The following is a 26100-nucleotide window of genomic DNA, read 5'->3' as shown; positions in this document are numbered from 1 at the left end:
TCGATCCGCCGATTAAGGGACGAGCCCGAAGAAGGAGAAGAGGAATTAGCCTGTGTACAGGCTAATGTTGTGATACAACAATCTTCCGAATCGGCGAAAGTAAATAAAGGAACCCTGGCCATAATCCTAGAACAAGAAAAAGCCGAGACTATTCCGTCTCGAGCTAAGGTGGTTGAAGGGGATACCGAGGGTAGGATTTCTCGGGCAGTAGAAGATATCTTGAGGGATGATCTCGGCATAGTTGATATGAGCGGATCCCCTCAGATTTCGGATGCTATGATCCGTGAGGCTATCATGTTGGAAGGTCGATCCTACGAGGGCATTCAGGAGCTGATCGATATCCACGGTTTTCGGGATGGGATCGAGTCAGCTGCCTCGGAGGAGGTTATCGGGTTTGGTGGATTACCAATACCAAAGAAAGCATCATAGTCGGGCTTTGTCGGGTCTTCATCAGTTCTAAAACTGGTGGACCGATTCCCGACCCCGAGTGTTGAACCCGATCCTAGGTGGAAGGTAGTGCTCTCCGTCCCTGAGGATACCCGAATTTTCTCTCCCGCCGTGGGGTTTTCCAGTTACCTTTGGTCCTTGATGACCGAAGAAGATCAATCGGTGATGAATGCGGTAGGACCCGCCTGCCTTTTCAACGAGGCCCAGCATGCTCTGAATCGGGTAACTCCGATGGCATCTCTGCTGTTTCTTTTATACTTAGAATTGTAGATAGTTCTAACATTTTTTCCTTGTGTATGTAGGCTTCGGTGTTGCATCACGAGGCTTTCCTCTGAATCCGAGAGGAGCATGAGGCCGAAGTTCGAAACCTCACTGAGAAGAGTGACTCCTATAAATTTCTTAGCGAGAAACTCCGAGCGATTTTGGTAGCGGCTCGGGACGAGCACGAGGAGATGGCCGAGCATGTATTTTGAATTCTTCACGACAGTGAAGATGAATTGGAGATAACCACTAACAATCTGATTATGCAGGTTCGGCAGAGGCTTGAGCAGATCAGACGGCTCAATTCGCAAGTGGATGAGCCAATGGCCGAGGGGGGGAAATTCAAAGAAAGTATGGATACCCTCGCTTCCAGAAAGGACGTTCAAGCACAATTGGAGTCGGCTGAGGCCCAGCTTTGGGTTGCAAAAGAAAACACCTCGGTGCATATCGAGAGGGTTAAAGAGCTTCAGAGTCAATTAGATTTGGCCACTTCTGATAAGGCAAGCTTGGCTAATGAACTTGAAATGGCCAGATCCGAGGTTACCGAGGCTAATAAAAGAGCTGGAAGCTCCCGGAGGTCAGTGCTCAGGGCTTCGATGTTGAGGCCGAGATTGAAATTGCCAAGGCGGAGGAAAACAGGGCTCGAAGGCTGGCCTTCCCTGAGGAAGACTCCGATAGCTCGAGCGAATCTAAAGGTGGGGAAGATCCCGAGGATGCGGCCTCCGATGAAGACCAAGACATTTAGGATCTTAGGTAGTTTTTGTTATTTCTATTGAGGCTGCTTTCGGCCTTTGTAAAGAACTTCCTTCGGGCCGAGTTGCCTTTGTAAAAGATTTATATATAGAAAACTTTGCCCTTTTATGGCTTCTGAATCTTTTGCCCTTTTGTTAACTTATACAAAGGTAAAAAGTGCCTTAGCATTGAATAATTATTCGAAGGTCCAAGATTAAGATAGTAAGGACCGATAGTAAGTACTGCACTCGATCGTTTCTTATAGGTAGTCCCCGAGTGAATGTTCGAACTCGAACTGAGGTGGCCCTTAGGCTTGATGGATAGATGTCAAATGAAATGATTCGAACCTGAATTAATGTGGCCCTTGGGGTTTGTGGTTGAGTGAGAATGATTTCTCAGACTCAAAGTGAAAAACGGCCCTTTGGCTTTTATGGTCGAGTGAGTGTTTGCTTGAACTCGAAATGAAAACAGCCCTTAGGATTTATGGTCGAGTGAGTGTTTGTCCGAACTCGAAGTAATAGTAGCCCTTAGGCTTAATGGTCGAGTGACTGTTTTCTCGAACTCGAAATGAAAACAGCCCTTAAGCTTTTATGGTCGACTAAGTGTTTGCTCGAACTCGAAGTAAGAGTAGCCCTTAGGCTTAATGGTCGAGTGAGTGTTTGCTCGAACTCGAAGTAAGAGTAGCCCTTAGGCTTAATGGTCGAGTGAGTGTTTTGTTCGAACTCTAAGTAAGAGTAGCCCTTAGTCTTAATGGTCTAGTGAGTGTTTGCTCGAACTCGAAGTAACAGTAGCCCTTAGGCTTAATGGTCAAGTGAGTGTTTGCTCGAACTCAAAGTAAAAGTAGCCCTTAGGCTTAATGGTCGAGTGAGTGTTTGCTCAAATTCGAACTAATATAGCCCTTAGGCTTTATAGTCGAGTGAGTGTTTGCTCGAACTCGAGTTAATATAGCTATTAGGCTTAATGGTCGAGTGAGTGTTTGCTCGAACTCGAAGTAAGAGTAGCCCTTAGGCTTAATGGTCGAGTGAGTGTATGCTCAAACTCGAAGTAAGAGTATCCCTTAGGCTTAATGGTCGAGTGAGTGTTTGCTCGAACTCGAAATAAGAGTAGCCCTTAGGCTTTATGGTCGAGTGAGTGTTTTCTCGAACTCGAACTAATGTAGCCCTTAGGCTTTACGGTCAAGTGAGTATTTGCTCGAACTCGAGTTAATGTAGCCCTTAGGCTTTACGGTCAAGTGAGTATTTGCTCGAACTCGAGTTAATGTAGCCCTTAGGCTTAATGGTCGAGTGAGTGTTTACTCAAACTCAAAGTAAGAGTAGCCCTTAGGCTTAATGGTCGAGTGAGTGTTTGCTCGAACTCGAAGTAAGAGTAGCCCTTAGGCTTTATGGTCGAGTGATTGTTTGCTCGAATTCGAGTTAATGTAGCTCTTAGGCTTAATGGCCGAGTGAGTGTCTGCTCGAACTCGAAGTAAGAGTAGCCCTTAGGCTTAATGGTCGAGTGAGTGTTTGCTTGAACTCGAAGTAAGTGTAGCCCTTAGGCTTAATGGTCGAGTGAGTGTTTGCTCGAACTCGAACTAATGTAGCCCTTAGGCTTTATGGTTGAGTGAGTGTTTGCTCGAACTCGAGTTAATGTAGCCCTTAGGCTTAATGGTCGAGTAAGTGTTTGCTCGAACTCGAAGTAAGAATAGCCCTTAGGCTTAATGGTGGAGTGAGTGTATGCTCGAACTCGAAGTAAGAGTAGCCCTAAGGCTTAATGGTCGAGTGAGTGTTTGCTCAAACTCGAAGTAAGAGTATCCCTTAGGCTTTATAGTCGAGTGAGTGTTTTCTCGAACTCGAGTTAATGTAGCCCTTAGGTTTAATGGTCGAGTGAGTGTTTGCTCGAACTCGAAATAAGAGTAGCCCTTAGGCTTAATGGTCGAATGAGTGTTTGCTCGAACTCGAATTCATATAGCCCTTAGGCTATATGGAGCTTGATCTTGTTGATTTTTCAGTTGGCAGTCCCCGATTTACGGGGTAATTATTCCAACTCCGGTCATGGTCAGCCCTTAAGCCTGTTTACATAATAGATCGGGAACATGAAGTAGAAGAATCTTTCTGAGATATGAGATATCGGTAAAGAAGAAATTTCTCTTTATAAGTAATTATACATGTGTTCATGTTTTGTGCCAAGGCTCAAGCTAACTACGCGAGCATGGTTCGTTTGTCCATTTGGCCCTTACAAATTTTTCCTATCGAGACCATGTTGCCATGAAGTAACTTTCTTGCATCGAACTTGATATATTTGAGGGCAATGCCTCCCAGTATTCGAGGTTGATTGTAAAGAGGCCTCGGATACTGTTGAATTTTTCTAAGTTAGCACGATCAATGGTTGCCTCATTAAAAACCTTGACGAAAAACCCATTTGGGACAAAACCGGTCTAAGGGAAAACGCGTGCTTTCGGACCTAAAGGCTTCGAGTTAAAGAATCCATCCCTGTTTCTGGTCGAACACCTGCAATGGTTAATTTCGAAATACAAATGAACATGGGAGGGTCGTACCTTAGCAGTAGTATTGTTTTAGGTACGACACGTTCCAATTGCTCGGTAGTTGTTTGCCGTTTATCACGTCGAGCTTGTAGGATCCATTTCCAAAGATTTCGAGAACCTGATATGGTCCTTCCCAGTTCGGACCCAGTTTTCTTTTATTCGGATTTCGGGTGTTGAGGGTGACTTTCCTTAGCACCAAGTCCCCGATTTTAAAATGTCGAAGATTGGTTCTTCAATTGTAGTATCTTTCGTTCTGCTATTTTTGGGTGGTCAATCGGACGAAAGGGGCCTCTCGTCTTTAGTCCAATAATTCTAGGCTCGTGTTCATGGTCTCGTTATTCGACTCCTTTGTTGCATATCAAAACCTGATGCTAGGTTCTCCGACCTCAACCGGGATCAGAGCTTCGACGCCATAGACCAACGAGAATGGCGTTGCTCCGGTACTGGATTTCGATGTTGTGTGATATGTCCATAGGACCTTGGGTAGTATTTCTCTCCATTTTCCTTTAGCATCGGTCAATCTCTTCTTAAGATTTTGGATGATGGTTTTGTTGGTCGATTCGGCTTGTCCGTTCCCGCTAGGATGATACGGTGTTGATAGGATCCTTTTGATCTTGTGATCCTCAAGAAATTTAGTTACTTTGCTGCTGATAAATTGTTTTCCATTATCACATACAATCTCGGCTGGCATCCCGAATCGACATATGATGTGATCCCAAATGAAGTCTATTACTTCTTTTTCTCTGACTTTCTCAAAATTCTGTGCTTCAACCCATTTAGAGAAATAATCAGTCATAAATAAAATAAACTGAGCTTTACCTGGGGCCGATAGGAGGGGGCCGACGATGTCCATTCCCCATTTCATGAAAGGCCATGGAGATAGGGATCGAATGGAGTAGCTCCCCAGGTTGATGAATCATGGGCGCATGTCTTTGGCATCTGTCGCATTTTTTAACGAACTCCCTCGTATCTTTGCCCATATCGGTCCAATAATACCCTGCTCTGATTGCTTTGTGGACCAGCGAATCGGCACCGAAATGGTTTCCACAAGTGCCCTCGTGAATTTCCCGTAGGATGTAATCGATATCTTTGGATCTGATGGAAGCTTCCCATTCTTGAAGTACTCTATATATTTGTTTCTCCAATCCCAGGTTAGACTTGTGGAGTTTATCTCGGCGTGATCTTCTTCGATCACCGATTTTATGAGTTGTACGATAGTCCCCGAGTTGAGTTCGTTTTCTTCGATCGATGAACCTAAGTTTGCAAGAGTGTCGGCTTCACTGTTCTGTTCTCGGGGTACAAATTGCAAAGTCCATTCTTTAAATTGATGTAGAGTCATATGTAATTTATCCAAGTACCTCTACATTCGATTTTCTCGGACTTCAAAAGTCCCGATAACTTGGTTTACCACGAGGAGGGAATCACACTTAGCCTCTACGACCTCTGCTCCCAAGCTTCTAGCTAGTTTGAGACCTGCAATCATGGTCTCATACTCGGCCTCATTGTTAGTCAATTTTGTAGTTTTGATAGACTGTCTAACTACATTACCTGTGGGTAATTTTAGTACAATGCCTAATTCGGACCCCTTCGCGTTCGAGGCACCGTCCGTGAAAAGGGTCCAAACTCCCGAAGAGGTACCCGATTTTATCAGTAGCTCTTTTTCAATCTCGGGTACGAGGGCCGGTGAAAAGTCAGCCAGAAGTCCGCCAAGATTTGAGATTTGATAGCGGTTTGGGGTCGATACTCGATATTGTATCCTCCAATTTCTATGGCCAATTTGGCCAATCGACCCAAAAGCTCGGGTTTATACAAAATGTTTCGAAGAGGATAAGTTGTTACAATATGTATCGGATGACATTGGAAATATGGTTTTAGTTTCCTAGAGGCGCTTATTAAAGCAAGCGTTAATTTTTCTAAGTGTGGATATCTAGTTTCGGCCTCGCCTAAGGTCCGACTGACATAATAAATAGGGAATTGTGTACCTCGTTCTTCTCGTACCAGAACTCCACTTACCGCTAACTCCGAGACAGCTAAGTACAGGTAAAGCTGCTCATCCACTTTCGGGGTATGAAGCAGTGGCGGGCTCGATAAATACCACTTTAGTTCTTCCAAAGCCTGCTGGCATTCCAGAGTCCATGCAAAGTTGCTTTTCTTCTTAAGCAGTGAGAAAAATCGGTGGCTCCTATCTGAGGATCTCGAAATGAATCGTCCCAGGGCGGCTATCCTCCCCGTTAACCTTTGCACGGCCTTTACATTATCTACTATCGTGATGTCCTCGATAGCTTTGATTTATCGGGGTTGATCTCGATTTCTCGGTTGGACATCATGAAACCAAGAATCTTGCACGAGCCAACCCCGAATGCACATTTTTCGGGGTTGAGCTTCATATTGTACTTCTTTAGTATGTTGAAAGTTTCCTGCAAATGCTTTAAATGGTCCTCTTCTCGCAGGGACTTAACTAACATGTCATCAATATTAACTTCCATTGATTTTCCTATCTGGTTTTCAAACATTCAATTTACTAGGCTTTGATAAGTTGCACCAGCATTTTTTAGACCAAATGGCATTACGTTATAACAGTAGGTACCATACTTAGTGATAAACGAGGTATTTTCCTGATCCTCCGGGTTCATCTGTATCTGGTTGTACCCAGAGTAGGCATCGAGAAAACTGAGAGTCTTTTGGCCGGCTGTGGCATCGATCATACGATCGATGCTAGGCAAAGAAAAGGAATCCTTAGGGCATGCTTTGTTCAGGTATTTATAATCTATACACATTCTAAGTTTGTTTCCCTTCTTAGGGACTACCACCACATTTGCTAGCCATTCGGGATATTTTACTTCTTGAATGGATCCTATTTTAAGAAGTTTGGTTACCTCGTCCTTGATGAAGGCATGTTTGACCTCGGACTGGGGCCTTCATTTTTGCTTTACCAGATGGAATTTCGGATCCAAGATCAATCTATGAGTGCTTATTTCCGGTGGGATCCCTGTCATGTCAAGATGGGACCATGCGAAACAGTTCATGTTAGCTATAAGAAATTGAATAAGCTTTTTCCTGAGCTCGGGATCTAACCCCGTGCCTAGGTATACCTTTCACTTGGGTAGATGTTCGATCAGCGTGATTTGCTTCAGTTCTTCGATAGTTGATTGGGTAGCGTCGGAATCATCGGGGACCACAAAGGATCGAGGGACCCCATAGTCATCATCTTCGTCAGTCTTCTGATTCTCTAGTTGGGTCGAGGCTGACGTTTGTGATTGCTATTTGGTATCCCGTTCCTCCTTCGAATCTGATCCCTTTGTCGATGACAGTGAGGATATCAGAATCACTTCATCGAAGGCAAACATTGCTTTTGCGGCTGGTTGCTCCCCGCAGACTATTTTGATTCCCTCCGATGTTGGGAATTTCAGAACCTGGTGAAGGGTTGAGGGCACTGCTCTCATGTTGTGGATCCATGGCCTCCCGAATAGGGCGTTATATCTCATATCGCCCTCGATTACGTGGAACTTCATTTCTTGGATGATCCCGACCACGTTTACTAGCAAGATTATCTCGCCCTTAGTAGTTTCACACGCCATATTAAATCCGTTCAGTACCAGGGTAGCGGGTACGACCTGGTCCTGTAGACCGAGTTGCTCTACGACCCTTGATCGAATGATGTTGGCAGAACTACATGGATCAATTAACACACGCTTAACTTGAGTTTATTCATAAGTACAGATATTACCAGTGTATCGTTATGGGGTTGCATGATTCTTTTTGCGTCTTCGTGACTAAAGGACAAGGTTCTTTTAGGTGTGTAATCCTAAGTCCGAGATCTCTTCTCTCTTACAATAGACATCTTAGTGCGTTTAAGCACCGGCCCCTGGGGGACATCGATCCCTCCGATGATCATGTAGATGATGTGTTGTGGCTCTTCTTGTTCGTTTTGTCTAATTAAATCTCTATTTTTGAAATGGTTTTTGGCCCGGTCACTTAAAAATTCCCGAAGGTGCCCTTCATTGAATAAACAGGTTACCTCCTCTCTCAAGTGCCTGCAGTCTTCGGTTATGTAGCCATGGGTGCCATGATACTTGCACATTTGATTGGGGTTTCTCTAGGCTGGATCGGACTACAGAGGTCGAGGCCACTTAGTATCTTTGATGCGTCCGATAGCCGACACGATGGCGGATGCATCGATGTTGAAGTTATATTCTGATAACCGTGGTGCTTCCTTAGGTCGGTATGCCTGTCGAACCCATTCCTGTTCATCAGCCCCTCGAGACCCTTGGCCTCGATCACTTCTCTTTTCTCTTTGTACGGAGTTGCGTGTAGGTTCGCTACCCTTACGATCTCCGTTATATGGCCGATATCGGTCCTTGTTCGACCTTGGTTCTTGGTCGATGTCCCTTTTAATAACGGACCCATAACCCAACTGGTCGTCTTCAACTCTGATCTTCGATTGATATAGATTGTGTACATCGGCCCAGGTAATAGCCGGGTACTCGATCAAATTCTACTTCAACTATCGTGAAGCCATCGAGCTTCGTTCGTTCAGTTCTTGAGTGAAAGCTTGTACAGCCCAATCGTCCGTGATCGGTGGTAGATCCATTCGTTCTGTTTGGAAACGAGATACGAACTCTCTTAGCATCTCGTTGTCTTTTTGCCTTACCTTGAAAAGGTTCGACTTCCTAGTCTCGACCTTTATGGCTCCGGCGTGTGCTTTTATGAAAGAATCTGCAAGCATAGCAAAAGAATTGATAGAGTTAGACGATAAATTATGATACCATATCATTGTCCCCTTTGACAGGGTTTCCCTAAACTTCTTCACTAGTACGGATTCGACCTCGTCGTCTTCTAGATCGTTCCCTTTAATGGCACATGTGTAAGATGTGACATGTTCGTTGGGGTCGGTCGTTCCATTATATTTAGGAATTTCGGCCATGCGAAACTTCTTGGGGATCGGTTTAGGAGCCGCGCTCGGGGGGAAAGGCTTTTGTACGAATTTTTTGGAATCCAAGCCCTTCAATACCGGTGGTGCCCCCGCGATCTGATCAACCCTGGAGTTATAAGTTTCTATTTTTTTGTCGTTTGCTTCAATTCTCTTTTCTCCTGACTCAATTCGTTTTGTCAGTTCCTCTAACACCTTAATAATTTCGGGATTAGTCCCCTATTCTTGTTCATTTGATCTTACTACAGCTGGCCCCGTTTCGTGGGTGACTTTTCGGGGTGGACCGGGCTCGGCCCTGCTCGGTTCCTGGGTTTGGCTCTGTAACTGAGCTATCACTACCTGTTGAGCTTGCAACATTTCGAAAATCATACGCAGGTTGATCTTCTCCAACATTTTGGGTATTTCGAACTGCAGATCGAGCTCCACCATAAATGCTATTTTCTTGGTCGGAACGCGGGTTCGCCTTGATGGCCACATGCGAATTATCGTCAATTGGATCTATGGCCCGAGCTCCAACGGGATCGACGAGTGGCCTTTCATCCCCGATCGTCAGGTTGTTGTTCTCATCTTGAAGATCAGCTTCGTTGTCGATAGGTAGAGCCATTGATTGAGAGTTCGTCATTTTTAACCTGAAATCAAAGACACTTACAAGAGCAAGTATAAAATGGTGTGTTTTGCAGAGATTTGTATCAAATAACCACTATTATCCTTAGCCCCACGGCGGGCGCCAAAGTGTTTACCCGAAAAACGGAGAGAGTTGAATTTATATGTAGTTCTAAGGATACATGATATAACTTGGTACAAATTGGAAAAATAAGTAAAAATATATCGAATATTGACTGTAAAAAAAGAATGAAATATAAACCCAAATTGAGTAGAGAAACAAAAAAAAATGAGTAGAGAATAATTTATAAATGAACAAGATGAACCAATGTCCAAAGCCCAAAAAGGATAATATTTATTATATGTGTGTAAATCTTAATGATCTCTGAAATGTGAGAGTGTATGAAAGTCTATCTCCAATCTCCCCTTACACAAATGATAGCCACTTTTAATATAGTGGAGGAATCCTACTTTGGATACAATTAAAAATATATAGTAGGGATCCTATGATAGAATAATTAATTAGCTTTTCCTTGATTTCCGCCGAGATTCTCTTCCCTAGTGCGGCTACAACAACTCTTTGTCTCTTGGCTCGATCTTGATTTTGATCGGTCTCGGTATTGGTCGGTCTCTGGGTCTCAAGCTCGACCTTGACTCGAGCTCGGTATTGATCGGTTTCTGGATCTCGAGCTCAACCTTGACTCGAGCTCGATCGATCTCTGGATCTCGAGCTCGATATCCCAACTTCACATCATAACTCGATATTATAACGACGACACTTGGACCGTCATACTCCAATCTTGACTAATCACACGAAAGGCAAACTCGACTTTGACCGTATACATATATATTGATCGACTTGAATGATGAATAAAATATTTAAAAATATTTAATATGCGTTGTTTCAAAAGATTCCATTTTCACAAAACCATTTACACAACTAGAAGTTATAAGATACATGAACATGTACATATAATTATCAACACAATATATTACTGATTGAACTCAGCAATTTCTCTCATAGATTCGACAAAGAATTTCAGCTTATTAAGCAATAATAATTAGCGTAGTTGTTGAGATTAACGTGTAACCCACTCTTGCTTAGCAGATCACATGCGTTTCCTGTCAAACACCTAAATAAAAACGAAGGCACTCCGTCGCTTTTTACAATGTTGAAATTAAGAAAGTGTCTTTTTGAATATCTTATGTGTAAAAGATAGATCTCTTATGTGTAAAAATAAAGCTCTTATATGTAAAAAAAAAAAAAGATGATGTTATAAAACTAAAACAAATTTGTAATAGACCACAAAATCATTTGACCAAAAAAAACGATAAAAACTAGCATCCCTTTCGTAGAAGTAATTGATTATTTTGTTGGATAGATGTTGAAATTAAATATATAGTGCTGCTTTTCTTCTTACTAAGCGAAACTGTTACTCCAATTAAGCTGCTTTGTGAATAAATCAAAGTCAACGGATTTGAGTGATTGACGTGACTTGCCTGCCATGTTCAATTTTGGAAGAAATATCTTTTATTACCTCGACGAGTTGTATGACTTAATGATCATAAAAATAAGTTGAAATACATGAGTATTTACGTTTAGATTTCAGGCCAGACAAAAATATTAGCTAATTTTTTCTCATTTGTTTAAGTCTTTATGAGCGAAGTAACACCACAATTATTTAAAAGAAACAACGCAGGAACCAAGCAATTAACTATAAGCTTATTTAATTTTTTTTATCATTATTCTCGTAACAATAAGAAGAAGGTCAACGCCCAAACATACAATGAGCTACTATAAAACCAAAAAAATAACTACTTGGTTGCCCCAAATCAAGTTCGAAGAGATCTACTTCAATTCCTACAACTGTAATAAGCATAAATGGATTCGATAAAGAGGTAACCCAAATTCTAATGTTTCTTCTTAATCGTTACTTAATATTTCTTTGTCTCGTTATTTTGGATTCTTTTCATGTCTTTTATGCTAACTTACATCTAGATCTCTCTTTGCTATTTCAATCATTATATTTAACTTTTAATTCGTCCAACTCCAACGTGAATCATATTAGTCATTGTTTTTCTTTTAAGATGTTCAAATCAAAAATCTTGTAGAGGGTTCTTTTAAAATGAAAGTAAAATTTAGTTTCTCTTTTTTCTCTTTTTGTTTTTTGCTTTGTGGTGTTCTAATTTATGTACTATAATTTTAGCATTTATTTCATTTTTCTTTGGTGGGCAGCAATGAAGATGTTTCCCACGTTGATGTGATTAGTGCCAAGGATCTGCTATCCTCAGGTCACCGTTACTTAGATGTGAGGTGAGGAATTGAAAAGTCTTTAATTACCATAAGAAATCTAATAAAATTAAACCAATTTTTAATTATTTTAGCAAATCTTGATAATTTCTTCTAATTTAATTTTACATCATTATTTCAATATTTCCTGGTAATAAAGGCTCTGTTCTTTTCTATCTCTCTGCTGGGGTTTACAGGACAGTTGAAGAGTTTAACAGAGGACATATTGATAAAGCGATAAATATTCCATACATGTTCCTCACTGAAGAAGGTGAAAAATGGAAGGCTAATATTTTAAATATTACATCACCTCATATATATAGTTCCATTCAATCCCCATTTTATGTAAGAATATTTAATTATTATTTTTCTGGTGGATGCTAGGAAGAGTACAAAACCCAAATTTTCTTGTCCAGGTTTCTTCAGTGTGCCAAAAGGAGGACCATCTGATTGTGGTAAATATACTTATATATCTTTTAACTTTCTTTTCAAGAATTTAAATTATATACGTTGATAGTGTTAAAGAAAATTACACATTACTTGTCATTTAATCTAAATTAACAATGAATATTTCTTAATTAGAGCTACCTATAATTACCTTTTAAATAATCAAATCGTGTAAATACAAAAGGGAAAATTTTGAAGGGGTGCAACAGTGGAGGGAGAGGACGTCGAGCATGTGTCGATCTTCTTAATGCGGTTAGTGAGCACTTTCCCCTTTAATAACAGAAAGTTAAATTTCTCAATCAGAATTTAGCCTGCCGTTTAAAAAAAAATTCCTTAAAATATAGTAGTGCTATGTTATTGAGTGTAGGGGTACAAGGATGTAATAAATTTGGAAGGAGGATACTCAGGATGGGTGGATAATGAGTTTAAAGGAGATAATAAAGCAGAAGCTGAGCAGTTCAAAACTGCCTGCAAATTTCGTCCGTGAATCTACAATTGGATTAGTTGAATTTGCACAAGAATTAATTTCAGGTGGAATGAATATCATGGGAATAAGCATGTAAAACTTCTGTATTACATTTTGATTTCAAATTGTTGTCTGCAAAGGATTTTCTCTTCTATTTTGATGATTTTGAGCTTGTTAATGTTGGAGAATAAATTCACTTGTCATTAACTTCTATGGACTGATGATGTACAATTTTTTTATACCATTAGGCATCAGATTATGTCGACATACAATAGTAATTTTCCTATAGCAAATTTGATATGGTAACATGAAAAATAAAATAATGATTGTTCGACTAGCCACCTTGGATCTATGTTCACAATTGGTATTTAACTATCTCTTCATTGCTTGGGATTATGGTTACTTGATCTTAATGCTGTAAAACCATTCTTGACTTGGTTAAAATCATTAACTTTTCGTCCATTTGGATTTTATCTATTCCTAATTTAGAGATGAGAATGTCGAGAATCTTACGGAAATGTCCAAAATAAGCTTAAGCTTACTGATCTCTAGTAATTAATCATAAACTTACAAAAAATAGTCAAGCACATACAAAAATTAAAAATCCAGATAAATAAGGATTTTTTTCCCTCCAAAAATCATACGCAAAGATCTCTTTCCATATTTTTAAGTGTGATCAACAATATAAGATGCACCAACAACAACAACAACATACCTAGTATTATCCCACACTGTGGGCTTTGGGGAGGGTAGTATGTACGCAGACCTTACCCCTACCTTGTGAGGATAGAGATGTTGTTTCCAATAGACCCTCGGCTCAGGAAAGCATAAGCACCACATTAATGAAAATATAGACAAGAAGGGACAACACCAAAAGCCATATAAAAGAAGAATAAAGACAACAAGATAGTAAAGTGATCAACAATGAAAGAAAACAACGGTTAGTCATAAAACCCTATTATCAACAGAAGGCAAGACTGCGTGTCAATACTACTATTATGAACACTCAAAACTACCTACTCTACTACCCTAATCCTCGACCTTCATACCTTCCTATCAAGAGTCATGTCCTCGATTAGCTGAAGTTGCGACATGTCTTGCCTAATCACCTATCCCCACCTCTTCTTTGGCCTACCTTTACCTCTCCGAAGGCCCTTCAATGTCAACCTCTCACACCTTCTCACCGGGGCGTCAATGCTCCTCCTCCTCACATGACCAAACCACTTAAGTCGCGCTTTCCGCATCTTGTCCTCAATAGGGGCCACACCCATCTTGTCGCGAATAACCTCATTTCTAATCCAATCTAATCTGGTGTGCCCGCACATTTACCTCAACATCCCCATCTCTGCTACCTTCATCTTTTGGACATGAGCGATCCTGACTGGCCAACATTCATCCCCACACAACATTATCGGTCTGACAACCACTCTGTAGAACATACCTTTAAGTTTCGGTGGCACCTTCTTGTCACACAAAATACCGAAAGCGAGTCTCTATTTCATCCATCCCTTTCTCCCTCCCTCCCCCTCCCCAATACGATGTATGACATCTTCATCAATCTCCCCATCCCCCTGAATAATAGACCCAAGGTACTTAAAACTTCTTCTCCTAGGGATGACCTATGAGTCCAGCCTCACCCCCCTTTCCCTCCTTGAGTCTCACCACTGAACTTACATTCCAAGTATTCTGTCTTGCTCCTGCTCAACTTGAACCACGACATCTCCCCTTGGATGTGGCGCGTCGGTACGTCCATCACCAGAGCAAACAAAAAAGGGCTGAGTGTCGACTACCTACTCTACTACCCTAATCCTCGACCTTCATACCTTCCTATCAAGAGTCATGTCCTCGATTAGCTGAAGTTGCGACATGTCTTGCCTAATCACCTATCCCCACCTCTTCTTTGGCCTACCTTTACCTCTCCGAAGGCCCTCCAATGTCAACCTCTCACACCTTCTCACCGGGGCGTCAATGCTCCTCCTCCTCACATGACCAAACCACTTAAGTCGCGCTTCCCGCATCTTGTCCTCAATAGGGGCCACACCCATCTTGTCGCGAATAACCTCATTTCTAATCCAATCTAACCTGGTGTGCCCGCACATCTACCTCAACATCCCCATCTCTGCTACCTTCATCTTTTGGACATGAACGATCCTGACTGGCCAACATTCATCCCCACACAACATTGTCGGTCTGACCACCACTCTGTAGAACATACCTTTAAGTTTCGGTGGCACCTTCTTGTCACACAAAATACCGAAAGCGAGTCTCCATTTCATCCATCCCTCCCCCCCCCCCCCCTCAATACGATGTGTGACGTCTTCATCAATGTCCCCATCCCCCTGAATAATAGACCCAAGGTACTTAAAACTTCTTCTCCTAGGGATGACCTATGAGTCCAGCCTCACCCCCCTTTCCCTCCTTGAGTCTCACCACTGAACTTACATTCCAAGTATTCTGTCTTGCTCTTGCTCAACTTGAACCACGACATCTCCCCTTGGATGTGGCGCGTCGGTACGTCCATCACCAGAGCAAACAAAAAAGGGCTGAGTGTCGACCCCTAATGCAACCCCATCATAACCGAAAAATGGTCTGAGTCCCCACCCACCGTCCTCACTCGGGTCTTTGCTTTATCGTACATGTCCTTAATCACCCTAACGTATGCAATAAGTACACCTCTAGCCTCCAAACATCTCCACAAAACCTCCCTCGAAACTTTATCGTATGCCTTTTCTAAGTCGATGAACACCATATGCAAGTCCTTCTTCTTCTCCCTATAGTGCTCCATCAATCTTCTAACAAGGTGGATGGCTTATGTAGTCGAACGCCCCGGCATAAACCTGAACTAGTTCTCGGAAATAGACACATTTTATCTCACCCTTAGCTCTACCACTCTCTCCCATACTTTCATAGTATGGTTAAGCAATTTGATACCCCGATAATTATTGTAATTTTGGATATTTCCCCTGTTGTTGTATATAGGAACCATCGTGCTCCACCTCTACTCTTCAAGCATCTTCTTCGTTCTAAAAATGACATTAAATAACCTAGTGAGCCACTCCAAGCCTTCCTTGCCTGCACTCTTCCAAAACTCCACCGGGATTTCATCCGGCCCCGTCGCTTTGCCCCTGATCATCTTACGCATAGCCCCCTCCACTTCATAAATTCTAATCCGCCTACAATACCCAAAGTCATAATGACTCCCAGAGAGTTCCAAATCATCCAGTACAATGCTCTTGTCCCCCTCCTCGTTCAAGAAACTATGGAAGTAGGTCTGCTATCTCCGACGGATAATCCCCTCATCCAACAAAACTCTACCTTCTTCGTCCTTGATGTACTTCACTTGGTCCAAGTCACGAGCCTTCCTTTCTTGTACCTTGGATAACCTGAACAACCTCTTATCCCGACCTCGGCCTTCGAGTTCCTCATACAAACGACTAAAAATGCAGTCTTGGCCGCCGTAACTGCTAGCTTTGCCTTTTTTTTAGCCAACTTATATTGCTCCCTATTCGCCCTCTTTACCTCCTCGTCTACACTTTCCACTTGCTTCATATATGCCGCTTTCTTGATTTTCACTTTTTATTGTACCTCTCCATTCCACCACCAGTCTCAATTGTGACCACCAGAGTAATCCTTTGAGACCCATAATACCTCTCTCGCGGCTTCTCTAATGCACTGCGCAGTGGTGATCCACATAGCGCTTGCGTCCCCACAACTCCTCCAAGCCCATATAGTCAGCAGCTTGACCCCCCAACTCTTGCGCTTTAACTTCCGTCAAGGCTCCCCACTTGATATTATATTGGCTATACATCGCCCTCTTCCTCCTCTTCCTCGTGATCTCAAGGTCCATGACCAGGAGTCTATAAAGGGTCGAGAGGTTCTCACTCGGGATGACCTTAAAATCCATTCAAAGATTTCTATCGGACTTCCTGCAGAATAAATAATCAATCTGAGTCTCGGCCACTGAACTCCGAAAGGTGACCAAGTTCTCCCTCTTCTTCGGGAAACTCGAGTTTGCTATCACCAAATCAAATGCTCTAGCAAAGTCCAGCAGAGATGTTCCTCCTCCGTTTCTATCTCCAAAACCAAAACCAGCATGCAGATCATCATACCCCACATACGTCGTTCCTATATAGCCATTGAAATCTCCTCCTATAAAAAGCTTCTCGGTATGCGGGATACCACGTACCGTCTCATCCAAAACCTCCCAGAAACGCCTCTTGACTTCCTCATCCAAGCCTGCTTGGGGTGCATATGCACTAATTATGTTCAAAGTAAAACCTCCAACAACTAGCTTAATACTCATCAGCATGTCATTCACCCTCCTAACCTCCACCACTAGTTTACGGAGGTCCTTATCAACCAAGATACCTACCCCGTTCCTGCTCCCCACCCTCCCAGAATACCATAGTTTGAACATGTCCACATCTCGTGCCTTATCTCCTACCCACCTAGTCTCGTGTACACAAGCTATATTAATTTTTCTTTTCTCGAGAATCTTCGCTAACTCTACAGATTTAGCAGTCAACAATATAAGATGCAAGACGGTAAGAAATTTTAATGAATGATGTAGCAAACAAGGGGATAAAATATAAAGAAAATGTTATACAAGATTTCAAAAACCTAAGCAAAAAGAGACTTTTTCAATGGGTATGGTTGAAATTCATTGAAAACATATAAATGATTCAATATACAAAATTTATAGGAAGATTGGATGTGATTTAGACAAGTTTGAGTCAAAATTCGTAGTTGAAATCGAGTTTAATAAATTCTTCTGCGATACATGTATAAAACTTGTAACACGCATGCATCTCATAAGTATGCATGAATATAAATGTGATACATATTTGATACACATATGATGCATATATGATACACAAATGATACACAGTGTGATACACATAATATCTTTTTTCATATTCATCTTTTATTTCAAATTTTCAATTCAAACTACCTCAAAACTCCACCAAAACTATTTCAAAACTGAGATTCAAACTCCTTAAGATGTACCCAATTTATTCCAACAACACCCAATCAAAAGAAAGTAAGAATTTATATTTGTTTGCTACAAATAGCTAATTGGCTCATATTTAGCATTTGGCTAATATTGATAATATTTTATAAATTTATTAACTTTTACATTAATTTTTTTATGGGCTGCCATAACTGGTAGTTTCTCGAGAATCTCATAGACCAATTTTATTGGGTCCCATTGGGCTTGACCCATATTTAGCAATGGTAGTCCAATTCATTCAATCAAATCCAAATTAGGCAGCCCAAGCTGGCTTATAGAGACAAAGCGGGGCATTTTAGACAATTGCCTTTCTTAGACCACTATATAGATTTTGCCATATGTAACATAATCATCACTTGCACTCAATCTTCTGACTATTCTAATTCTTTAAGGCAGAATAGCCTAGTAAACTTATGTAATTATTTCAATATGTTATTCCGGTTCTTGTACTCTATAAAATTTCATCTAGACACTTATAGTTATTAAAACATATTATTTTAAAATCTTATGACCGTTGACCTATCTTATGTGGCATAAATAAGATTGAGGTGGATAAAACGATTGGTACACACGCACAGAAAAAGCGTGAATACAAGGATTCAGCAGAAAATGACTAAAATAAGAGAAAAAAGAAAAAAAAGAAAACAATAAGACCAGCGAAGAACTCATGGTTCTCTTCGTTGCTGCCATTGCCATAACTTCTTATTTTCATCAGAATTAAAGATAGAAAATCATCATAATTTTCTTAGGCAAAATTGTTAGAATAATCATAAGTTCTCAACATGAACTCCATCCAAAAAAATATCAAGAAGATTAGGAATATCATCGGAACTAGTCGAAAATTCATCACTGGTTATAGCTGAAACCTTCGAACCATCAAGGGCAAAGAACACACCGAAAAAGTTCGAACCATCACCGGCGTGAAGACCACCGATGACCACCATAATTTTTTCTTTCGTATCACACCTCAGTAATAGAAAATAAAACAACCCTAGTAGTTCAATCAAATTGGAAGAGAAATACTAAAAGGGGTGTCCGAATCTGATTTATAATGGCGTGTGGGTGCCCAAATCTTGCTTGGTTTGTGAAAAATATTGGATTTTATAGTGACGGCAACTTCAATTGTTTCCTCTTCCACTTTTAATCCCTCAAAAAATTATAGCGGATATTCATAAATCCCCCTTTTTATTATTTGTTTCTAATGAAGTATAGATAGGGGAAAAAATAAGTTTTTGATATGTGCTAGAATCTCAGTCGTAGTTGTTCAATGGTGAGGTTTTAATGGGGAAGGTCTGAACGTATTACAGTGGTATTGGAAGGTGAAGAAGGTGAAATAGTGGCCATTCTGCGTTTTTAATTTTTTTTTTTGTAAGACTAAAAAAATGATTTGGCATATTTTATTTGATGTGGATATTAATATTAGCATGATTGAGCAACACGTCAAAGGGTTTAAAATAGTGTATTTTAACAGCTAGAAGTATCTGGATGAAATTTTATGAATACAGGGACCGGGATGACAAATCGAAACAAGTACAAAAATCTACTAGGCTCTTCTGCCATTCTTTAAAAAGAAGTAGCAAATCAGGAAGATGCAACTACATGGTGGTAGCCTTAGGCCCTTAGTTAATTTTACGAGTCCGTTATTCAAATTGTCACCAAATTATTTAAAATTATCTAGTAAAGTTATATTTCTTTTGCTTGTAATAAAACAGTCACATAACTATTTCTATAGCACCCAGAAAATCACTCAAATAGATTTATCAGATTTTCGGTGGCCAAATACCTATTTTATCCTTTAAATTGTCAACATTTTTTTAAAAAAGTTTTGTAATATTATGGTGTTTTCTCTATTCACTTTATATTATAGACTTACCTATAGAATAAATAAATTTTATTTATAAAGTAAAAAAAATAGTTTTCAGACATATATGATACAACAATAACTATTACTATGTATCAATGCCAAGCAAGCTAGGGTCGGCGATATAAATCTGCATTCTTTTTATTTAGCTCAACTCTTTATCATTATTTCTAACATAAAATAAAAGTACTTCAGGCATATATAATATTGAAAACAAAATTGAGTAAAGTTTTCAAACATATATAATGTATATCATAAATATATCTCTATTTTAAATAAATTTTTTTAATTAAATGCATAGAACATATCCTTCAAGGCTTTTATTCTCTTTCCTTCGCAATTGTGTAAATAAAGTTTTGAGGTTTTTTGTTATTATCAAAATTATTGATATAAGCAAATTGTTCTACTTAAGGCTTTTACTGTGCTCACTTATTTTACTCCTCTATTTTAGGTGTTTAAACTCTTTTTTATAACTCAAATATAATTTTTAATATAATATTTATGTGATTTAAAAAGTATTACTAATCTAAAAAAGGTACATCGCAGCACGTGATAGTAGGCTATATTTATTCAATTTAGACACTACTTACACTCTAATTTAGCCGCACTTTATTGATATTTGAATGCTAAAAGATAACAAAATGCTCTAATTAAGAATTTGATGCTTTGCAGGAGCTACTCCGAGCTAGGAGGGAGCTAACGAGTGTTTTGGAGTCAACATGGAGTGTGAAAGGCCAATCGAAAGTTAGTCCGGTCGAAAAAGAGCGAGAAAAGCAAGCGATACGACCCCTCTAAGTGCGCGGCCGCGAAGTAGGCCGCGAATTGGTCCGCGAACTCAAGGCAATGAGGCAGTGAAAATCCGCGGTCGAATCCGCGGCCGCGGACGGGCGGACGAAAGCTAAACACGCAGGGTTAATTATGTAATTTTTTAGGCGACTAACCTAAACCTATATGAAACCTAAACTCGCCCCAAAAGTGATATATAGCTGGTTTTAGAAGATTTTAGAGGCAAGAACGAGGGAGAGAAGACGGATAATTTCTTAAGAGTTTTCATCTTCTTCTTCATACTTCTATTTGTTGATTATGAATTATTTTAGTGATTTATTTTCCATTAGTATGAGTAGCTAAATCTATTATCTAGGGTTGATGGAACCAATTGTTGGATGAAGTCATGACTCTATTTTGTTATAATTGAGCCGTGTTTGTTCTATGATTGTTCAAGTACGTATTATATTGTGGTTAATTAGAAGGGCCCTCGATTAATCGTGTCTAGTTATCTTGTGTTGCTTGAGAAAGAACACTTGGTTAGATTGTTGTTGAACAACACCACTTTTGGGTAAGTTAAGAGATTAATTACTTGAATTTAAAAGTGGGGTTAGAAATAATGAAGCTTTGGAGGGATAATTCTGAGTTGCATAAATTGCTAACTAGAGTAGTTCGAGAAAATGCTTCTATTAAATTATCGTAATTGATCGAGAGGTAATTACGATAGCCCGGAACTCATAATCCTCATAGAGTATTACGACGAGATTATAGCTAAAGAGTTAAGAATTAATCCGGTAATTGGGAAAATCAATAGCCCTAGATCCTTTTACCCTTTAAATTCAATTTTAGTCTTGATTATTGCTAATTTTATTGCCATTTTTCCTTAGTGAATAAATTTCACTGATTATTCATAAAACTCTTGCATCCGGAAGTTGTCTGAGCTTATCATTAGCATTATTTAAAGTTATAGTAAATAGGTTAGTTCCCTGTGGGATTCGACTCCGGACTTGAACCAGGTTATATTTACAGTGACCGCTTAATCCTTTTTACCAGGTTCAAAGTTCAAGCGACGCTGCCTTAATCACAAAAAATATTTTCTTACAGTTTGTTGTTGGAGACTGCGAACTATATTTATTTTTATTTTTTATTTATATATGCCTGAAACTAATATTTTCTTTATAAAAAAAATGTGTTTATTCTATAAGTAAATTCATAAATAAAGCAAAAGAGGAGTGATCAATAGTTGAATAACTATTTGATTAATGGATTCTAAGAAACCTTTTGCTTGAACAGGTTTTACTAAATACTTTAGCACCTCGCGTTTCAATATCTTGATTGGAGAAATAGCTTTTAAGCCAAAAAGTCAAAAAGATTGTCTTTGGCTTGTTTAAGCCAAAAATATTTCAAGCGACGCTGCCTTAATCATAAAAAATATTTTCTTATAGTTTGTTGTTGGAGACTGCGAACTATATTTATTTTTATTTTTTATTTATATATGCCTGAAACTAATATTTTCTTTATAAAAAAATGTGTTTATTCTATAAGTAAATCCATAAATAAAGCAAAAGAGGAGTGATCAATAGTTGAATAACTATTTGATTAATGGATTCTAAGAAGCCTTTTGCTTGAACAGGTTTAACTAAATACTTTAGCACCTCGCGTTTCAACATCTTGATTGAAGAAATAGCTTTTAAGTCAAAAAACAGTTTTTAACTTATTTTAAACACTTTTTGACTGACAAACACTGAAAAAGCTAAAAAGAGTTTGAAAGTTGATTTGACTAGCTTAAAAATCAATCCAAATACCCTCTAAACTCATTTCATTGCGGCGCCAAAAGGGAAAAAAGTGCTCATTTTCTCAAAGAACAATATTTTTTTTATTGTTTGAAATGACTTAACTTATTTTTATTTATTCTTAATAAAACATTTTACATTTTAAATGTAAAATCTTTTCTTACACTCTGTGCAAGTAAATACTCGTCAGGCTCGTTTGGTATGAGGGATAATGGATAATTAATTTCGAGATTAAATTTGAAATGAGTTTATCCCACGTTTGGTTGAGATAAAATTGCGGTATAACTAATCTCGGGATTAGTTATCCTAAAATTATCGTGTTATTTTTATCCCTGTGGGAGAATAGAATAACCATCCCAGGATAGTAATCTTTGGGATAACTTGTTTTCCAACCAAGTGAGTGCTTGCATAAATTGGGACGAAGGATTAGGGAGCAAACAAATTATTAAACTTATATACGCTTGTGTAATAAAGTTTTACAACATCGATGAGTTTAAATGTTACAGCAACTTAGTCGCTTTAAATTGCGTTTAGTAATCTGAAAAATAAAGAATTACTTAGGCGGTCAAAGCCTTCTCCAGATGCGGTGGCTACACGTACATCTAAATTCTACTGCAGAACCTAAATTCTCCCCCGCACCCCCTACCCCCCACCCCCACCCCCACCCCAAACGGAATACTTGGTTGGAATGTTAATAAAAGAAACTCCTTCCGTTTCAATTATTTGTCATTGGTTGACTTTGAGTTTTTATCATACGTGTGTTTGACGTTTACGTGGATTGTTTATGACTAGTAGTTGGTCAGAAACTTACTAGATATATATATATATATATATATATATATATATATATATATATATTTTTTTTTTTTTATTCTTTTAAAAGTTTTGGTGCTTGAAAGTTGAAATATAAAACTACTACTTAATTACGTCTTGTTCAATTAATTTATTTGCCTATAATATAATCAATAAGATTTCTCTGAAAAAACACATACTATTACATTATATCCAAGTTCAAGTTGAAGTACAGTTCTTTTTCCTATAAGGTTGTTTATATTTGACAAAAAATATATATCTTGGTTTAACTAGTTAGATTTAAATAAAGAAAAGTCAATCTTAGCTAATAATAATATCCTAAGGACAAAGCTATCAGTTTTATGACAAATAACTTGTATGTTTGTCCGGATGACAATGAATGTAAGCAATAATGACTGTGTTCAATGATCCAAAGAGATAGGATATGACATTAAATAATAACAAGTAGCAATAAATGACATTTAAGTAAATAGAAACGTGTGAGTCACTCAAAAATCTGTGAGATTTGTGGATATTCTCTCTCACAATGATGAATTATTGATAAGTTTTTGAACACTTAGATTGTTCTTGGATCCAGTAGGAATGCTAGACAAGAATCATAGCAAAAAGGTTATTTTTGTATGCTTGTAAAAAAATCATATTCTCTCTATAAAGTTAATGTATTTTTTTATAAATGAATATCTGATGTCTCTTATCATGGTGTCCTAATCTATTTATAGGGAACATGTTCCTACAAACCCTAATAGTACAAGTACAGAAAATATTTACTAGAATTTTTCCCTTGTGCCATATCTTAAAACTAACTGTTATAATTTTGTCTGAGATGGTAGACCTTGACCTTGAACTACAGTGACTTCACGACCTTGATCTTTGCTGACTCTTCAACCGCACCCTTCATCGCTTCGAGACTACTTCGACCCGGGACAGATCTTTGTGGAGACCTTACTGATAGCATAATATGGAAGCCGACGAAGGCTATCATGGTGCTGACGTGGCTCGTCTATATCAAAGATATTTTTTGGCCCATACAGTTAGTCCATCCGCTTATCGAAGTCGTCCTCGCGGGCGAGGTCGATGAGTGGATACTGTCGTTTGTGGTCGAGCTTACCGAGCTTGCTGTACAGATCGTGGCCGTCTTAACGATCAAGAAACGTGGCTCTCTGAGGGCCGCACATTTTAAACTCTTTGAATTTCCCGAGAAGTCTGTTGGAGCCATCCGGTTCAAGAGAAAAAGTGACGTCATGTGTCATGATGATGCCGTTTCCTGACGTGTTGCGTCGATTCACTCATGACCCCTTGATTGGTTCTGTCATTTGGATCTCCGTGCTAATTATGACATGCTATTTCGATTATGGTGCCCCCAAGTCTTATAAATAGAGGGTGGTTCATTGATTTTAAAACTTTTCCACACTCTTTCACATTCATAAGCAGAGCTTCTTCTTCTTCTTCTTCTTCTTCTTCTTCTTCTTCGCAGAACCCTTTTAACTCTCTGTTGTTTTCTTTGCTTCTCTATCTCTTTCCGCAACAATGTCGGACCTCCCATCAGATATCCATATGGAAGATCACTCCATCCCTCTAGATGTTGTTTTCCCTAACCAGGGGGAGGACAGTGGAGCTACCGTTAAGGAGGAAACCCTACCTACTATAGAGGAAATCGTACCTCGATATCCCGATGCTAAACCCGACTTCCAAAAGGCACCGGAAGTGGTGACAGAGAGGTTTAAATCTACGATGATGGTTGAGCAGTTAACTGAACTCAAGGCTAGACTCGGCCTACCTCGTCACGTGGACTTGGTCCCTGCGGGCAGCAACGAGGTGCGGGTTCATCGTCTCGGCTTCTGCGCCCTTTACGCATATCCGTTTTTAGTTGGATATTCATTCACTTTGCCGCCGTTGATAGGAGAGTTTTACCGCTACTACAACATATGCCCGACGCAGCTCGCCTCTTATATCTTTAAAATGGTCATGATGTTGACGAAATTCACTGAATTGGGATGACATTGACATAAGTGTACTCCACCTGATACATCTCTTCTCCCCCCATTTCTATCGAGGGATTTTGCTGAATCTTCGCCACCGCGGGGGGGAATGTTTGGTGGTGAGGATGGATGACAAGACTAGTTGGCATTTCTCGCTTGACTATTTCTTTGTCAGGATCGAGGACGTAGTGTCCGCCGCCGCAGAATTCCCTAAGGCTTGGGACATTGCTCGTAAGTGTTCGTATCTGTTTGTATACCTTTTTGTTTCCAATGTTTTCCTTACTGTGGGTTGGTTAAACGGCTTTCCTCTTTTTGCAGCTACTGCTCGACCTTTCCAGAGGCTGACCCACATTGCCAATTGGGTTAGACAGATTCTTTCTCATATGATAGGGATACATGATTGGTCGAGTTCTTCTCAGAGATTTAGGCCATCTGTGCTCATCAAGTAACATGTTCCCTACCGTCAACGTCGTGGTTTCTTCGCCTATATCTGTTACCTTTGCTAATTTTTCCTTTTCTCGTTTCTCTTTAGCTTCGGCCAGGGGGTCTACGAGGAGGTCTAGATCTCCCACACCCTCGTTCCGGAAGAGGAGGGCCACTACACCTTCAGTCTCTGCCCCTGCCTCGACTATGGCCGATCCTGCCTTCGTTCTAATTCCACCCGTCACCACTTCTGCCTTCATTTCTGCTCCGACCGTTAAGACTTCTGCCCCTCCTCTATATTCACTCATTGACGAGGATGATGAGAATTTGCCCAGTGACGGAGATCTCTAACCTCGAAATATGAGGTATGTGGATGTAGGTGACCGAGTCATTCTGGTCGTTGATGCGGCAGAAGGGGACTTTTCGTTGAGTGAGATAACGACGATTTTTGTGAGAGATGATGTCGAACCGAGTCTCGAGGTTTCGAGGGCGGTGGAAGATGATGTAGGCGTATATCTTCATTCCGAGGGGATGGAGACCGAAGGGGTGGTTGCTGACGTTCTTAACCTTTTATGGCGAGAGGAGGCTTCAACCTCTCGGATAGCCGCAAATGCTTCTTTTCCTGCCAACGATAGGGGCAAAAACATTGTTGAGGAGGGCGACGAGTCACGTTCAAATGTCGATATGGACGACCTGAGAATGATTGAAGAGGGGCTTACCCAACTCGAGGTAAGGTTAGAGGGACGAGGACTATCGCG

At 39.9% G+C, this 26100-nt stretch overlaps 2 protein-coding genes across 2 annotated transcripts; one reads left to right on the top strand and one right to left on the bottom strand.

The window, feature by feature from the left end:
* Window positions 1-11256: 11256 nt before the first annotated feature.
* Window positions 11257-12908, top strand: LOC104105500 (protein HIGH ARSENIC CONTENT 1, mitochondrial). Its single transcript, XM_009613820.4, has 6 exons — window positions 11257-11393; window positions 11731-11808; window positions 11982-12055; window positions 12169-12239; window positions 12430-12483; window positions 12599-12908. Exons 1-6 carry the CDS (start codon window positions 11377-11379, stop codon window positions 12716-12718), a joined length of 414 nt encoding a protein of 137 aa, XP_009612115.1. The 5' UTR covers window positions 11257-11376; the 3' UTR covers window positions 12719-12908.
* A 3693-nt stretch (window positions 12909-16601) lies between these two features.
* On the bottom strand, window positions 16602-17006 carry LOC104098626 (uncharacterized). Its single transcript, XM_009605410.2, has one exon. It carries the CDS (start codon window positions 17004-17006, stop codon window positions 16602-16604), a length of 405 nt encoding a protein of 134 aa, XP_009603705.2.
* Between the last annotated feature and the right edge of the window lie 9094 nt (window positions 17007-26100).

The sequence above is a fragment of the Nicotiana tomentosiformis genome, chromosome 6 (genome assembly GCF_000390325.3).
Source record: "Nicotiana tomentosiformis chromosome 6, ASM39032v3, whole genome shotgun sequence".
Taxonomy (NCBI): Eukaryota; Viridiplantae; Streptophyta; class Magnoliopsida; order Solanales; family Solanaceae; genus Nicotiana; species Nicotiana tomentosiformis.
This window is presented reverse-complemented; position numbering and strand designations above follow the sequence as displayed.

Coding starts and splice junctions, on each gene's coding strand:
- LOC104105500 (XM_009613820.4), top strand. Junction 12,240..12,429: donor AGGAGGACCATCTGATTGTG/GTAAATATACTT, acceptor AAAATTTTGAAG/GGGTGCAACAGTGGAGGGAG. Junction 12,484..12,598: donor GTGTCGATCTTCTTAATGCG/GTTAGTGAGCAC, acceptor TATTGAGTGTAG/GGGTACAAGGATGTAATAAA.
- LOC104098626 (XM_009605410.2), bottom strand. CDS start 17,006: ATGCTGATGAGTATTAAGCTAGTTGTTGGAGGTTTTACTTTGAACATA.